The sequence below is a fragment of the Mytilus galloprovincialis genome, chromosome 9 (assembly GCF_965363235.1).
Source record: "Mytilus galloprovincialis chromosome 9, xbMytGall1.hap1.1, whole genome shotgun sequence".
NCBI lineage: Eukaryota > Metazoa > Mollusca > Bivalvia > Mytilida > Mytilidae > Mytilus > Mytilus galloprovincialis.
The window spans coordinates 38,563,271-38,582,203 of NC_134846.1; the positions used below are offsets into that span (position 1 = coordinate 38,563,271).

An 18,933-nucleotide genomic window follows, 5' to 3' on the forward strand; every position below is an offset into this window, starting at 1 on the left:
CTTCTATTTAAATTTAAAGTAGTGCTTCGATATTTTACGATGTAAATTGTATATTCAGTATAACATCACTTACTTTTTAATATATTAAACGATAAATATACTAAATAGATTGTACATTTTGTATGTCTGTTTGTATTCGAGTCAAATTCAACCCCAAAAATGAACGTTTGATATACAATTTTGATAAGCTAAAATAAGCCGGCTTGGCATGATTGAAATATTTCAATTTGTACGACTGCAACTTAACTAGGAGACAGTTCTGACAAATAAACCCTTCATTCTGTTTTTTTTATGTACAAAATGTGTTTTGACTTACCGATGACTTATTGTTTACATTAAACAATTTCAAATGTTTTGGTTCTTCTGTTATCCATTAAGGAATCTCATTGAATAAATCCGTGCCGTTTAAGAAAAGTTTTGTTGTCAGATGGGTATTTTGTCCCAATCCGTTTGTAACCAATACATCTCAATTTAAAAAAAAAAAACACGTTGTAATTGCACTTCTTTGAAATATATATGTTTTAATAGATTTCGGTACTTCTTACCTAGATATTGGTAAAAAAAAACATGTTATGCAGGATATCATCGTGCACGTGTATCCGTAATCTCTATAATGTATTATTATACTGTTCCCTGGATTAACAATTAGATAATAATTATTTTTGCATTTTTGTAGAATTGTGAACGAATTTTCTTCAACTTCTTCTGAAAACTATCTGCCAGCATAGTGTATAATATTTTAGTGGTTTTTAAAGTTTTATAAATGCATGTCTCCTGTTGTTTTTTTAAACAAGACTTGCTTTTGCTTACTATTAACTTTTACGATATAAATAAATCAGCTGTTATGTTAAAATATTACTTCGTCGGAAATAATTCTGTATCCAGCAACACCTAATCAAATGTGGCCATTTCTGCTTTAAATATACTCCTCATCAACTGTCCGTCATGTTGTAGTCTAGTCCAACGGTTGTTTTGCCAGACAACCTGACACCGTAGTAACTGTGATGTCCAACGACTTACAGCCCAAGATTGTCTGACAAAACAGCCATTGGACGTCAGAGTAATCTCTGGCTAGCTGTAGTCGTAATACATGTACAATGCTCTGTCCAATATCGACTCGATTTTTTTTTATTTCAGTGGACGATGTCCAAATGGTTTGACGTTAGATTTACTGGAAAAGCAAGGTTATACAGAGGATAACTTATTCCCAACAAATCATGGCCATGCTGTCAGCGTACCAGGGGCTGCAGCCGCCTGGGTAGATACAGTTGAAAGATTTGGAAGTGGAAAGGTAAATATTTACCTGGAGCAGTCTAATTATATTTTGGATAGTCGTTTAAAAAAAATCATGCTTATTTTTTCTTCATATAGGTACTTAACTCTTTGTCCTTTTCGTGACAATTGGCTTTGTCATTAGACGGTCTAATAGTTACAATTGCTTTAGTATTATAACCCAAGTAGCCAATCGTTTTTTTATGCAGTGTTGGAAAAAGTAGTTCACGTACCTATACAACATTGAGGATATTCCATTTTAGAGTTGATACATTAGAATCATATATGTACCTGTTCAGATGCAATGTTATTCTCAATATTTTGTTCGAATATAGTGCCAGATATATGAAAGATATTCATCATACATGTTCATGTAAGTGTGTTCACAATATAATAATGTGCATAGACGACCTACAAGTTTCTCTTTTTATTTGTCGTAAGAATATACTCGCTATTTGAAAAGATCAACTTCACAACCGTCATAACAATTATTTAAGGCTACAAAATAAAAAAAAATAAAAAATGTTTTGATGTTAGAAATACGATATCAAAGATCATTCTAATTAGAAGTTTAATGTGTTAGCTCAAAGCAAAGGTGACACGTTTTAAAGAATAAGGGTCACGTGAACTTTAAAAAAATGTTGGTTATAGTCTTGCAGAGTGGCTTCCGTTTTGACTGTACGGGGTGTATACATACCCAGCCTCATCCGGGCACCATCGGACCTTCCGTTTTGACTGTACGGGGTGTATACATACCCAGCCTCATCCGGGCACCATCGGACCACCGTTAAATCTGATACCTGGAGAAAGGATATAACGTTCTCTGCATGTTAATAATAAAACCTTTGAAACATATCTGATTCATTCGATATGGTTTGTTGTCTGTTAAAGTTTTAGGAAAAAATGTCTGGCTTTTCTACATAAATGTATTTCTTCTCTTTTTCAATGGAAGTCAACATTTTTAACCCTTCATCCCGGTTGACCCAACAAGCAGACACTACGGAATGATTGTTATTGCTAAATTCTCATTTCTATATGCATGAAATATCTTCCACTGGCATATGGACGTTAAACAAATAACTAACTATAATGAAATGTAGAATTTATATTTATACATGACGGTACATGTATATATGTCAGTTAGATGATCTCCATTCCTCAACATTTTGCCTCCAGAGTACCCTATTCCATTTTTTTAGCATCATATTACATGAAGACATATGCACTGACACACCACGTGGTTCATCATTGACGAATCTTATTGGTCAAAAGATAAGCTTCTTGTTAAAGTATGATTGGTCACAAGATAAGCTTCTTGTTAAAGTATGATTGACTTTGACCATTACTAATTTTACAATTGATGTACACTTAGGTAAACATGACGATTGTTTTATTTTTTACGTTTTAGGTCATGGCGTTGTCAGGTTGTTTTTTTTTTTTTTTTTTTTTTTTTTCATCTATGAGTTTGAAAGTCGACCTGGTATCTTTTAGTTTGGTACAGGTATTATGTAAAAAATATTTATCTGACTAAAATATTCCTAGTTACTCTCGACACATACTTTTACATGTTAATAGGAGGGGTTGCTTGAAACATACACATCCTTCATTAATAACATATATTCGATTTAATCGTATAGGACTATTTTGTAAGCGAACGAGTATTATGCAAAAAAAAAATCGCAAAATTTTCATACCCTCGTGCAAGACCAACATGTGTAGGCAAGGTCGTTAAAAAAGCCAATCATCAACATACTTAAATGTATGCCTACAACATTTCAAGTTGAGTGGTATAAACGTCATCGATCAAAAGGACATTTGCGGATTTTCTGGTTTTGTATTTCATTCTACGCTTGCCATTGGATGGATACGATGTTTTTAGTTGCATTGTATAAATCTAAATCTTCAGGAATGCTTTTTATATATTAATATACTTAATACCTTCACTACCTTGTCAAAACTGAGGCTTTGAGTTCGAATCCCGCACTTAGCATTTGTGTTGGACGCCAATGTTTACTGTTTGTCAGTTTTCCAGCCGAATTTCAGGGGTTCTCTCCCGGCACTCTGGCATTCTATACCAATAAATATTGACCTCCACGACATAGCCATTAGTGCTCAAAGTGGCATTAAACACTATCAATCAATCAATCCACCTTTATACGAGAGATATTCACATTACAAAGTCCCTTTGAACTGGGTTTAACTGATAACTAAACCCGGGTTTGTTGTTCTATGCATGGTTGAGGTAATACTTTTAAAAGTACATTTAACGTAGTCATAAGACTGTAGGGATGGATTGGAACAGATGATTTTCACAAGCGACTTTAAAAATTATGACAAATGTGCATTGCATTACTTTACACATAATTATACTTGTTTACCTCTTGCTTGTTCTCCTTTATTTTTACTTTTTTCTTTTATACGGGGCATAGTTTTTACGTATTTTTATGCCTCAACTACGATAGTAGAGGGGCATTATGTTTTCTGGTCTGTGCGTCCGGTCGTTCGTCCGTCCGTCCGTCCGTCTGTCCCGCTTCAGGTTAAATTTTTGGTCAAGGTAGTTTTGATGAAGTTGAAGTCCAATCGACTTCAAACTTTGTACACATGTTCCTTATGATATGATCTTTGTAATTTTAATGCCAAATTAGAGTTTTTACCCAAATGTCACGGTCCACTGAACATAGAAAATGATAGTGCGAGTGGGCCATTCGTGTACTGGGGACACATTCTTGTTCTTTTTCATTTGATTTTTTTTACGGGTTACTAGTATATCTTTTAAGTATCTGAGGTCATGAAATGAAAAAAAAAAGCATCAAGTACTGGTCTTTTTTTTTATTTAACAAAGATCATCTATGTTGTTACTCTTGTTAATTATCATTTGTTTTTCTCAGTATGTTTTTTTATTCACTGAGAATTTATTATGTAGATTTTAATAAAAAGATGTTAACCATGCATTCCCAACCTTCTAATGCCTTTGTTACTTTTGATAGTTGTCAATGTCAGAAATACTGAAGCCTGCTGCTGAACTTGCTGAGGTAGGATTTCCTGTCCAACAGACTACATCTTACTTCTGGGGAAAAGGTAGTCTTATTTTGAGATTAAGAATGACAATGTACCTTTTCTGTTATTTTTAGCAATAGTTATTCTGAAAACTAGAAAAACAATCTCCATTTTTATTCTTATCGAAATGAAAAACAATTCATTTTAACCTTAAATGTGATTCATTTGTTGTGATTGGAATTTTGTTGATAAAACGTGTCATACTGTGACAGATATAAAGGTTAAGTTATATTTGAAAGTTCTCGACATTTAAAATATTCATTAACCTTTTCGACAAAAATAACAGTAAACGGTGCCATCATATATTTGACTGTGATATTTGATACAGCAAAGTTATCACTTTATCAGGTTACAGTCGTACAGATTTTCAAAGGATATTCTAAAGTGCAGTCATATGTTTATCAATGCTTACCCTTCCGAGGTACCTCAGATAACCACTGTTTAAAGGTTGTTTCATGTTATTTTGTCTTTTGTTGCTATGTTGACTAGTGTCTTGTCGTTATTTTTCGTTTTTTTTTTCTATTGCCTTGGAATTGTCGGCCTCTCTTTGACTTGCGAGTCAACTTTGAATGAATCCTTTGTATCTCCCTCCTGTGTAGTACTTATCGCTGTGGTCTTCTGCTTACTTATAAACATTGCATCAACATTAAATGAAGAAAAAGCACGGTTTATAAATCTGTTTTATCTGAATTTACCTTCATCAGGAATGTTGAAACAAAAGATTTACAGGCATGAATGCTTAAATACGAACAAAAGTTATTTAAGCGATACCGGTATGACCAATAGCGATTTAAAAAGAATAAAAGAGGGACGAAAGATACCAAAAGGGACAGTCAAACTCATAAATCTAAATCAAACTGACAACGCCATGTCTAAAAATGAAAAAGACAAACAACAGCACACATGACACAACTTAGAAAACTAAAGAATAAACAACACGAACCCCACCAAAAACTAGGGGTGATCTCAGGTGCTCCGGAAGGGTAAGCAGATCCTGCTCCACATGTGGCACCCGTCGTGTTGCTTATGTGATAACAAATCTGGTAAATAGTCTAATTTGGTAGGTCACTTTCATGAAAGGGAAGGGGATTGTAGTTACGACGTAAGGAACATATCCGATATCATTTGTGAAACGGTTATTCCATAACGGTCAACCCACTCGTGATGGCGTCCGTAAAATTTACGAAGGGATGATTTCAACTTCACCATTTGGAACTCTTGGTTTAATAGCTTCCTTGTGAGCAGCAACCCTCTATCAAGAAAATCATGATAGGAAATGCAAGCACGGGAATATCGTATCAATTGGGAGATATATACCCCGTATGCAGGTGCTGCTGGAATGTTGCTACTTAGAAATGGAAAGTTCACAATTGGAAAGCTGAAATCATCTCTTTTGTCGTAAAGTTTTGTTTTCAACCGACCCTCATTGTCAATTTCTAAATGTAAGTCAAGATATGAGGCCGACTTAATTGTATCTGTTGTATCCTTTATCTCTAGCTCGATGGGATAGATGCGTTCCACATAGTCACCAAATTTTGAATTATTTAGTGAAAGAACATCATCTATATAGCGGAAAGTAGAGTTAAAGGATATTGCTAACTTCTTATCTTTCTTCCTAAGAAGTTCCTGCATGAAGTCAGCCTCATAATAATAAAGAAACAAGTCGGCAAGTAGAGGGGCACAGTTTGTTCCCATTGGAATGCCGACAGTCTGTTGAAAAACACGTCTTCCGAACGTAACAAATATGTTGTCAATCAAGAAATCAAGCATCTTGATAATATCAGTTTCAGAGAATTTTTTGTTTGAATCAGAGTGGTCCTTTATATAGGATTTATCCCTCCCTAAGACAAGATACTTGTATCTACGTTGGCCATTCTTTTTTATGAAGCAAAGCAATTCCAACTCTTTCAATTTGTCTCTTAGTTTGGAATGTGGAATACTTGTGTAAAGAGTAGAAAAGTCAAATGTTTTAATACTGTTACAAGATGAAAGAGAGTTAGATTGTATGTACTCTAAAAGATCTTTGGAATTTTTAAGTATCCACATCTGATTCACGCCCCCTCTAGAATAGGCAGTATCACAATAACTTTGAAGCCCGTCTTTGATTGCTGATAAAATAGATGTTAATAATTTAGAAAGAGGTTTCGTGGAGCACTTGGAAGACCCAACAATATATCGTTGTTTGTAAGGACAGTTATGTAGTTTAGGTACCAATACAGTGATGGAAGATCCAGTTCTTCATCTTTGGTTGAAATTCCAAAGGAACACAGAACAGACCTATAATTATCCAGGATTTCCTCTTTGGTAAGTGTCGTGAGGGTTACGTCTTCCTTCTCGCGCTTAGCCCATTGCCTGGCATCCATCAACATTTTAAAGTTGTATTTTCAATTGATGGATTTAGGCTCACGATATTGCGGACCTTTCGATAACACATTTCGTAGAGAAGTGTTATTAACAATGTTGAGGTCACCGGTAATAACGTGGCCAGCAGGATTATAGGTGAACTGGGAACTAGCACAAGTGCAATCAGGAGGTTTAGACTTGAAGTCGTCAATATCTAGATCCTGCAAAACGTGTTTGTAATTGAAAATTTTAGTTGCAATAGGTTTGGTATAGATATAAGAAATGATTGGTACAGACTGGTCTTTGAAATAAGGAGGTATTTTCGATTGAACTAATTTATGATGAAGGATATTGCCTAAGTTGACGCCATCGATACCTTTGTTGGCAAAGTAAAGATTAAGGAAAGATATTTTCTCTTTTTCATCTTTGCCAATGCGGACTGGCTTGAAAAGTCTGTTACTTGCAATATCCGAAATTATAGCTGTAATTTTGTATTGGTTTGAATGAGGGTTTGTAACAGTGGATTCCAAACATAAATTGAACAGAGAATGAAGTTTTGAAAGGGTAATGAATAAAGTTTCGTGCGAATGTGATGAATACCTAACGGCTTTTGTATAAATGGCAGCAAGTCATTAATAGATACATCATGCAGAGAAGGTGATGTATAATGACGATGACCATGACTGCGTCACCGAGTTACACGAAGGACTAGATAGAATACCTATACCATCAATTTTGTCATTGCAACCATAAGGTGTCGCAGTTCCAATTGTCTAATCCAGTAGTCCTCTTTTTGTCTACGGTGAGTCGTTGAAAGATTAGGATTGTTAGAGCTATGGTATATCTTTTCGATAATGCGAACTGTCATAGAAAAGATGGAATGATCGGGCTGATTGAAATGCTGGTATAGAATGTCGTTAGCATTGAGGTTAATGTCTGATCTATTACCGCACATACGTTTGTTAAGCCTTCCTTTCGTTTCACCGACGTATACCAATCCGCAAAGGTTGCACTCTAATCCGTAGACGATATTTATCGATTTACAATTCAGACCATCGTAACTTCTGGTAAAATATGACTTCTTGGTCAAATTGCTAGTGAATTCAGCATCTGTAATTAAAATTGCACAAGTTTTGCAGCCTTTGGTCTCACATTTTGAAATGCGATAGTGTTGTACTGTGTCATCAAAAACCAAAATGTCTTAAACATGTTTAAGGAGAACTGAACATGGCTGTATATGTGTAATATTGCTGTTGTCACTAGGACGATGATCTGAATGAGTCATGTTTAAGATTTTTGTCATGTCTGTTGATGAGGGAACACCTGCCGTATCAGACGACACCGTATCCATGGTGACGTCTGTTTCCGGCCTTTTTTATACTGGGCGACGTCCGAGCCAGTTTCCTGTTTGATCTTCGTAAATTCATGCAATTGTAGTTTTGCTACTGGGCGGATGATGTCCTCGGGGACAAAATGTCCACCAACAGAGACATCGTTATAAAAGAGGGACGAAAGGGACAGTCAAACTCATCATAAATCTAAAACAAAATGACAACGCCATGGCTAAAAATGAAAAAGACAAACAAACAACACCACACATGACACAACATAGAAAACTAAAGAATAAACAACACGAACCCCACCAAAAAACTAGGGGTGATCTCAGGTGCTCCGGAACGGTAAGCAGATCCTGCTTCACATGTGGCACCCGTCGTGTTGCTTATGTGATAACAAATCCGGTAATTAGTCTAATTTGGTAGGTCACATTCATGAAAGGGAAGGGGATTGTAATTACGACGTAATGAACATATCCGATATCATTTGTGAAACGGTTATTCCATAACGGTCAACCAACTCGTGATGGCGTCCGTAAAATTTACGAAGGGATGATTTCAACTTCACCATTTGTAACTCTTGGTTTAATAGCTTCCTTGTGAGCAGCACCCCTCTAATAACCTAATTCATCTATACGGTCAACCTTACTTCAGAAAACCGGAACTTTAGTTTCTTAAAAGTGTCTTATTTTATCAACGGGAAATTAAAAAAAAAAAGGTTGTTTTAAATCATGCCTGTGCCGAGGTACTGTAGAGAACGTTAGTTGCAACGTCTCGTTCATAAACGGAAGACCTTAAAAATTATTCAAAATGATTACAACAATAAAATTGCTGCTTTCCTGCTATATTACTTCCCTGACACGACAATGACTTCCATTACATTAATACCGTGCTTTTTAGGACTATCTTCTAATGAAGTTATATTCTTTTAGGATCTCATTTACTGACCGATAGTAAAAATAAACATGGAAAAGATATGTTAATACAAGGGAGAGCACCCATGACAGGAGAAGTTATACGTTTACCGCATTTAGCAAAAACATTTAAGGTATTTATCATTAAAATTCACTATTTAGTGCATCTTGCGACTTTCATAGAAATGAGAGGTTTTTTAAGTGTTTTTGCCAGCGTTGACGAAGTTTGAAACAGATCTACAGGTTGTACATCTTACCACTGAAAAAGTACAAACAACAAAAATATTTAACTCCAAGGAAAATTCAAAATGGGAAGTCCCTTACCAAATGGCAAATTCAGCATCTTTATGCCATTATACGAATAAACAAACTTTCATATTCTCGACTTGGTACAGGCATTTCCTTATGAAGAAAATTGTGACTTAAACCTGTTTTTATAGATAGCTAAACCTCGCACTTTTATGATTGTTGCTTAAAATTTCATTATATTGATAACAATGTGTTAGCAAAACAAACATGTATAATAAGCAAAAATGTCAAAAATGGTGTATAGCAGTCAACATTGTGTTATTATCTGAATCACTATAAAAACACACAACTGTGACATCAAAGAAAAACAAAACTGCATATAGACACTCTATAGACATCGGCAAATATGAAAGAAAAAATTGCAAAGAATTGCCATAGCTCAATATCACAATGGCGGGATGTATAAATACCGAGCAAACCTAAAAGTATATAACAAAATATGGTTTAAACAGTAAACAGTGAACGCGTGTACAAGGTTGAATATTATATAAATAACAGATAGCTGAGAGGGTGATAGAGCAGATTGTTACCCCGAGAAAACATTGTCAACCGCGGCGAAGCCAAGGTTGACAATGTCTTTTCGAGGGGTAACAATCTGCTCTATCACCCTCTCAGATATGTGTTATTTAATTTATTATACTGAATGTTCTGTTATTACTGTCGATTAAATTTTAAATTCAAAGTAATAAACTATGACATCTTGTACATAACCTTCCGTATTTAATAAAGCGCACACTTGATCAAACGTCTCCGTGAAGGGTAATAGAGTATTTGCCAAAGGATAGATTCGTATTTAATAAAGCGCACACTTGATCAAGCATCTCTGTGAAGGGTGATAGAGTATATGTCATAGGATAGAGTCGTATTTAATAAAGCGCACACTAGACCAAGCGTCTCCATGAAGGGTAATAGAGTAAATTGACACTTTCGTATTAGCCAATCAAAATCTGGCATTTTGACATGAAGTATAATAAATTATATTTACATGCAGTATAATTATGCATCCTTTGTATTACCAAATAAATTGCCAGTATGAACTTTGTGTTGTAAGTATTGCTTTAAAAACAATCAGCAAACTTTTATGACATGTTTTTTACAGGAACTGGGTACCCATGGAAAGAAAGGCTTATATGATGGAAGAATTGGTAGTGCAATATCTAATATTGTACAGGAACATGGCGGAGTGATGAATATTGATGATCTGAGAAACCACGTGTCAACTTTCGAAGATCCGATAAGTGTATCTTACAAAGGATATAGAGTATGGGAAATCCCCCCAAATGGACAAGGAATGTGTGCGCTTATTGCATTAAATTTGTTAGAGAGCATTGACCTTAAGGGTAAGTTTATCTAGAGCAAAATGGGAATACTAAACTAAATTTTGGTAGTTATCTTAAAATCTATTTGCTCACTTATCCAGATACCATTTGTATACTGCTACTGTTTATTGTTTGTTTTGTAATATTAACTGACATTAACAGAACCACTGTTGAAAACTGACATCTTCATGTGAATTCCAGTTTACTCTAACTGACCCATACATTCTTGAAGTCTTGTATTTTCGAAGATTTAATTCCCCTTGCTAGTATTTTATTGCTCGAGTTCCCTCGTGAGTGTCGAAGGAGTGAGCTGAAAAACGGGGAAATTACTTAAAGTGATAAAAAGAGATTTTCTGTATAGCCTCATAGTGTCCACATTAATTTTTAGTTTTATTTTTTAAAAATAAATTTTACCCCAACCCCTCAACCTTAGATCTAGTGAAGTTTGTTCATTTATGACAACAACAAATCTTGTTCTCCGTTTCGACCCTTATCAATGGTTCTACACTAAAAATTGAATAGTCGAACTGGGCTTTTTTAACCATTGTAACTTGAAACAGATTCTTATTCGATTTGATATCAAAATATTAATACTCTGCAGAAGCTCAAGCAGTACTTCTCTAGCTCGACTGCTTAAATCCGACTAAGTATTTACTATGCGAGGAAATTAATGCGGTCTCAAATACATTGGACCGGATTTATTCAAGATACACTGTTGGAAGTAATTACAAGTATCTAGTTACGATCCTTAAAAACACTGTACAGATACGTGATTGTAAACACACAATTATGGTTATCAGGTTTTAGACAAAAACATGTTTTACACACGCTGACCTTCTCACTTGAAACAATTAAAGTTCTGTTTACTATTTTGTAAAAGTTGTCATATATCAAGGTTCCTTGAAGTCATTTGTTATTGTATACACCAGTGTAAGAAGGTACTTATTATTATTGAAGACGAAAGTACTGTAATGGTCCCCAGACACCATGTTGTTTTTAATTTATTAACTCATATAGATCACAATAAACACAACTGAAAAATATTAATTGTTTTTTAACGACTGCGTGTAAATTCCCCATAGTAAGATAGTCAATAAGATAAACATGTTACACAATGTACTCGGGATTAGAAACGATAATTATATAGATAGGGTCAGTAATTGCCATATAAGGATCGAGTTTTGCTCGTTTTTATGCCATATCGAATTTAGTGACCCCGTATATATCTAAATAGACCACTAACCCACTGCTTGACGTAAATAATTAACAGCCTCCATAGACATAATAGTGGGCGAATTTCTTATTAATTACATATATCAATTTTATGTAAATTTATTGATACATTGAGGTCATTATTTTTCTTTCTGTACAGTTTATTGTGATTTTAATATGAACCTAACCTTTAACCAATCAAACAGATACACCACCGATCCGATCCGAATGAAACTCTGTTTTGTTCAAGTTAGAAATACGGGTACAACGGTGGTATGTTAAATTACCTTTGATAAGTCCATGTCCATCTCCTGTGGATATGCTTGACTGATTGTATACATACTTTGTAAAAATAAAGCTTAAAGATTCGATTTATATTTATTTGCCTTTGATCAGCTGAATATCATAGACACAACAGGTACTTTTTTTAATTCTATATGGCAAGATACCGTACACATTACAACGTCACTATCAGAGTATGAAATATCATCTATGCTCCGTGCTTTGTATTTGCTTATATTATCAAATAATCACTATAAAGTGACCAAGTAATCACATAATCAACAAACTACAGTACTAGACTATCAAATAATCACTATAAAGTGACCAAGTAATCACATAATCAACAAACTACAGTTAAGATTAAGAAATCAAAAGCACGGAGCTGCGAATAGATACAATCTTTACTCTTGATAGAATAGCAAAAAGAGGCTGATACATGTAAAAGTTAAATCGATAACGGATAACACAGAACATCTCTGGAATATACGAACTCAGCAAACTTATATAAAAAATACAACAACAACGGAGATACTCAGTGTGACCCAAAAGACAATTTCATAATCAAATCAAGATATTTTAGATATATACCAATAATGTGGACTTTTTAAAATTACACGTATTTCCTTGATCAGAATTGTGTGTAGAAATGTTTGAAATAAGCTTAAATAATTATGATGATGAATGAAATCATTAACATCCGAAATATTTTTTTTTACTTTTTGTATTTTACTCTTTTTTTTATTAATATTATTCAGAGATGGGAGCGAACTCTACTCAATATTTACATCATGTGATCGAAGCCATTAAATTAGGATTTGCTGACACAACGTGGTATTGTGCTGATGCAAGCATGGTTGACGTTCCAATATCTCAACTATTAAGTAAAGACTATGCTAAACAAAGAAGATCCCTGATAGATCCAAACAGGTTAATATTTTTCAATATATCAAAAAAGGATTTCAGTACACTTAGTTAAACGTATATTTAGTTTGAAATAATGTTATAAGGTTACCAGTTAGATAATTTGTTTCATTTCTTGACGTCCGTTTCTGGTTGAACGATGAGGAAACGCCAACATTATCGGATTGTGATTTTTGGAAGCAGGTACATATTTCGTGCATACAAATTTATGTGTTTGATACTGTTGATGAACTTTAAAGTTGATGTGCAATGCAACAAAGATATTGTTTAAAATACATAATATTTATAAAGGCAACAGTAGTATACCGCTGTTCGAAAGTCATAAATCGATCGAGAGAAAACAAATCCGGATTACAAACTATAACCGAGGTAAACACGTAAACTTTGAAAGGAAAACAACTGAACAACAGAATCAGTGAAGTACAGCAAAACAAACGCCAATGCAACATACATAAAAAACAAATTATTAGATACAAACTGCTCTTTTTCTGACTTGGTTCTGGACATTTTAAGAACAGTTGGTGTGTTAACCTTGTTTTGTGGATAATCGAACCTGGCGCTTAGTGGCAATGTTATAAATATAGGTAAATAGTTATCAAAGGTACCAGGATTATAATTTAATACGCCAGACGTGCGTTTCGTCTACATAAGACACATCAGTGACGCTTAGATCAACATGTTTTTAAATCCAAACACGTAAAAAGTTTGTGACAAATACGGCTGAGATTATATATTCCTGGGATAAGCAATCCTTAGTTTTTCGAAAAAATTCAAAGTTTTATAACAAGAAATTTATAAATAAGACCATATAATTGATTTTCATGTCAACACCGAAGTGCTGACTACTGGACTGACAACATGACATGACAGGAATACATTACAAATAAATGCAAAAACACTCAGGTCAGAGAAATACATTAATAAATAATGTAATAGTACATTTCGACATGTTGAGCACAGAATAACACCGAGCACTTAATATTAATTTTCGACAGTACAGAAAAACAGCAAAAAAAATTACGAAATGATCGTTACAAGAATGTATCAACGCCACAAAATGCCACAGTTTAATTTCTAAAAATTGGTTATGAATAATGTCCTAAATATTCTTTTTAAACTCTTTTTAAGCGAGTTATTTCGTCAGGGTCAAATCATATCGAACTTTAGTAGTGTGTATTATGCATGATTCAGTAAAAATAGACAACTGAACAGTTTCGAAAAGTACACCGGACTATTTCTTTTTTTTTAAACTATAATAAGCTGCTTCAATTGAATCACACCAAAGGTAGTTTTATATGATTTGTTAATAAATTGTCTATAAATCAAGTAAATAATTGTTGTGACTTGAGGACAAAGTGTCCCTAATCATATTTTTTTTACAAAAAGAAGTCTTATAAAATCATACCTGGAGGCAGAAAACATGGAAAAATATTCTGTGGTTTTGACTCTAAAATAGATCAATTTTGATAGATAGATAGTTAGATAGATAGATAGATAGATCTTTATTCCCATTAATACCCCAGTCCCACTAGGCCACGATCGCACTACGATCTGTGAAAAAAATGCAAATTTTGATGATCGTAGTACGATCGTGTAGATCGCAGTGAGGTCGCATCACGGTCGTGGTGAGGTCTTCAAGATCGTGATGAGCGTGGCAAACTTTGAACATGTTCAAAACAATCGTGGGGCGGTCGTGGCGAAATCAGGTCGTAGTAGGAGCGTAGTGAGAGCGCACTAAGATCGTAGTAAGATCGCAAAGGTCGCTGTACCATCGTAGTGAGAGCGTAGCGAAAGCGTGATTCTATTCAGAGAAACTGCGCTACGATATCTTTGCGACGTTATTACGACCTCACTACGATCATCACGTTCTCACCGCGACCAAACTACGCTTCCACTACGACTATACCACGCTGTTCACGATCATAGTACGATTCTAGCACGCCCTTGCCGTCCTCATCACGCTCTTCTTACGACCTGACTACGTTCATACTACGACCACTATTCTCATTGTCATTTTCCCATAAAATATATTAATTCTCTCCAGGTTTTGTTTGTTTGTATGTAATTGGGACTTCTTGTTCATTTTCTCTAACGGCTCAACCATGCTTCTTGTTTTCATATAGATTAGACCGTTGGTTTTCCCGTTTGAATGGTTTTACACTAGTAATTTGTGGGGCCTTTTATATCTTGCTGTTCGGTGCAAGCCAAGGCTCCGTGTTGAAGGCCGTATCTTGGCCTATAATTGTTATTTTTAAAGATTGTTACTTGGATTGAGAGTTGTCTCATTGGCACTCATACAACATCTTCCTATATCTATTGACACATCTGTTTCATATCTGCTATCGTTCACTAAAATATCGTCGTTTCAGCTTTATGGACCAGCAATAGGTTGTAATTTAGGTCAGATTGGTCGGTCCGACATCTCTACTTGATCAAGACTCGTTACTATCAGAACTCCATCTGCCTCTACATCAACCCTAACACCACGCCCACGTGTTCTAGTAGATTTTGGTGGCATGACTATATTTTTTTTTCGAGAAATCTACGTATTAATCAAAAATAGAACTGAAGGAATGATACTGTATTGATATGGAACATGATGTTGACGTTATTGCTGAGAGCGTAGTAAGATCGCGGTTTGAACGTAATGTAATCGTGGTAAGCACGTGCTATAATCGCAGTAGACGCGTGGTAAGATCGTGTTGCAATCGGATAACTCGTGGTATGGTCGTAGTGAGAACGTGATGAGCGTAGAATGATCTTGATAAGCGTAGTGAGATCGCAGAATAAGCGCGGTGAGAACGTGGTATAATCGTAGCGGGATCGTTGTAGAAGCGTAATGAGAACGTAGTAGCATCGTGAAAGCAACGGAAATTTACATTTTCATGCCGCTCATACCACGACCTCACCACGATCTAAATTTATTTTAGATCGCAGTGAGCGTGTTGCGATCGTGGTCTAGTGGGACTGGGGCTTAACTAAATAACATAGTTACAGAGATGATAATATATACAATACAACATATTTTTTCGTGTTGAAATATATATAACCCCGTGAAAATCCGGCATAAGTCCGTGAACTTTGGCACGGGTTGCATTAAAGTCTGTAGGTCTATAATCGACACTTTGGCTGCTTTAAACGCAAGACCGTATAAAATATATACAAATTTATTCACAAGTTTACAGTTTGAAAGCTAGGGGAAGACTGCTCCAGCAACAGTTTACAAAACATATAAATTAAGTCCAAGATAAGGGTATTAAAACATTATAAAAGGTTCTCATGAAATATATCTATCATTGTCTAATCTTATGTAATAATAAACGGATTATTGTCCTCCGGCTTAACTTAGCAAAATAGCGATAATTGCTTCTTTTGAAGTTGAGTGTAAGTTTAGCACTTTTGACAGCCATCGGATTAAGTTGTAAAATAGTAAATCTATAATCTCTTTGGATATTTGAAATAAGAAACATTATATTTAAGAATAAAGAAACATTTAAAACAAGAAATATTCAACCATGTCAACTTAAAACTAAAACGAGAAATAATCAATTTAAAACGAAAGTTCATATAAATATTCAAAACGAGAGTTCATATAACTATTCAAAACGAGAGTTCATATACATATTCAATTCAAAACGAGAGTTCCTATAAAGCACTTTGAAAATTATAGTAAAAGTTCCCAATGTCACTTTTCTTCCGGTTATATATACATAAATAAATGTAGTTTAACCAGGAAGACAGACTTTCACTGATATATATAGTTTATAAATCTAAACAATTTTTCTAGTATTAAGACAATATTGACTGTAGTGAATACACTTTTAAATTTAAGAATATTAACATTTGTACAACAATAGTGTGGTAAATATTTATATCGTTCTTTTTTGAAAACAGGACAAGACATTACATAACCTCCCTGTCTCCACTGGCAAACGGTGATTGCCACATCTAAATTTACATAGTTTCAGTGCATTTTTTAACGATAAAACTGAAATATAATTTTCAAATTCAAGTTCTGTTTTGAATAGTTTATAACATAGACCTTTTGAGGATTGATTTACATTTGCAAGCCATTCTTGTCTAAACTGATCTTTTAACTTTTGTTCAATACTTAATACAATCCATTTTTTTGAGATACAATCTTGATTTTGCCAGATGTTTGACATACCACAATTATCTTTTGATAAATAACAACCATTTGTATTCAATTCCATACTTATTATAATTAATATATATCAACTTATATACCATTGACGAAATCTTGTTATGAAGTGTGTTATCAAGAATGTTGCACCAAAATTTTATCATCCGTAATTTAACGTATAAATAAATCGGATATCTTCCCAATTCCCCGTAAACCATAAAATTTGGAGTCGATCGTTTTAACCGTAAAACATGCTTACAAAAACTCAAATGTACTCTTTCCAAAATGTCAAAATTTTCGTATCCCCAGATTTCGGCCCCATATAAGAGTATAGGTAAAACAGCTTTGTCAAACATATCGAGCTGGCATTCTATAGATAGATGGTTTGATCTACACTTCTTAATAAGACAATACATAGCTCTAGTAGCTTGATCTCTAAAATATTTTCTAGTTGCATAAAAAGATGCATTTCTAGAGAATATAACACCAAGGTATTTATAGTTCTAAACAATTTCTATCTCTTTGTTATTAATATAATATTTCAAATTATTCTGTGGTGTACCTTTTGAAAATATCATTACCTTTGTCTTGTTAACATTAATTTTAAGTTTCCAGTTTTCACAATATTGAGAAAAAACTATTTAAAAGTAATTGCAAATCTGTGCTTGTCTCAGCGAGTAAAATCGAGTCGTCAGCATACAATAAGACAATTATCTTAAAGTAAATACCCAGTTCATCTTCTATATCTGATGTAATTGAATGTATACCTTTTAAATCACCATTTTCTAAAAATTCATGAAGATCATTAAAGTATAAAGAAAATAATAAAGGAGAAACAAACATGTCAGATGCTTCATTATTATGTACAACTCTTGATTTCACATCTTTATACAAATTTTCTACAATTCTGAGAAATTTACCAGTTATCTTATTTAAAACAAACTTAAACAGAAGTGATTTCTTTGAACAAAGTCGAAGACTTTTTCAAAGTCAACGAATACACAATGTATTTTTTTTCGTTTGACACATAGCAACTCGAAGAGTGCATACAATGAAAAAGTATGATCGTTAGTAGAGTAGCCTGCTTGATTTTCGTTCAAGATATTAAGTTCATCAATAAATTCCCCCAATCTATCATTAAGAATATTATATCTATCATTGACTCAAATACATCAAACGAATGGCCACCAATTGTCATATTCCTGAATTACGTACTTTTAGTTCTATTTATTTAGATCGGATGAGAACATGAAGTTTAACAAATAATCCCCGACAGGGTGTCATCAGATGAATGTTTAGAAACATGTTTATTATTTTTTCATCATGACATAGTAATACTGTAACACAATTCAAAGAAGAAGTATCAACAGGAGTTTCTAGGTGTTGAATTCATTGGTCAAGTTGGGGCCTTTAAATTTGATGCCGTAGGATGAGTGAATGGAAATGTGGCATTCATTCATGATGCAAAATACATATATGCAGGGCAAAAACACCTAAAGCAAAGTTACAGCGCTTGTATTAATGTTCTTCATCTCAATCACTGTATGGCTTTCAATACGGAGCAAAAAATCTCACCTCACTGCAAGTTTAAGACTTCCCCTAGCAATGGCTTTTGCGGGATTCTTTGCAGTTTTACTATTTCGCCACATCTAATTGAAGAAAAAAGTCATTAAGTAATATCATTAAAAAAATTAATCTGTCAAAGAATGTCACAGTTTAGCCCGACAACCACACTGAAGCATGCACAAAACAATACAACAATTTAGAAGACCACGGGACACATCGAGATATATGTTAGATATATTGGTAGGAAATAACGCATGTAA

General features: G+C 34.2%; 1 protein-coding gene across 1 annotated transcript in view; it reads left to right on the forward strand.

The window, feature by feature from the left end:
* The window catches only part of LOC143044963 (glutathione hydrolase-like YwrD proenzyme), a 41,669-nt gene that overhangs the window by 3,603 nt on the left and 19,133 nt on the right, over nt 1–18,933 (forward strand). The window contains exons 3-7 of the mRNA XM_076217242.1: nt 1,138–1,291; nt 4,260–4,350; nt 8,939–9,054; nt 10,329–10,569; nt 12,798–12,969. Of these exons, the coding sequence (XP_076073357.1) occupies nt 1,138–1,291; nt 4,260–4,350; nt 8,939–9,054; nt 10,329–10,569; nt 12,798–12,969 (774 nt within the window). The remainder of the gene's footprint in view (nt 1–1,137; nt 1,292–4,259; nt 4,351–8,938; nt 9,055–10,328; nt 10,570–12,797; nt 12,970–18,933) is intronic.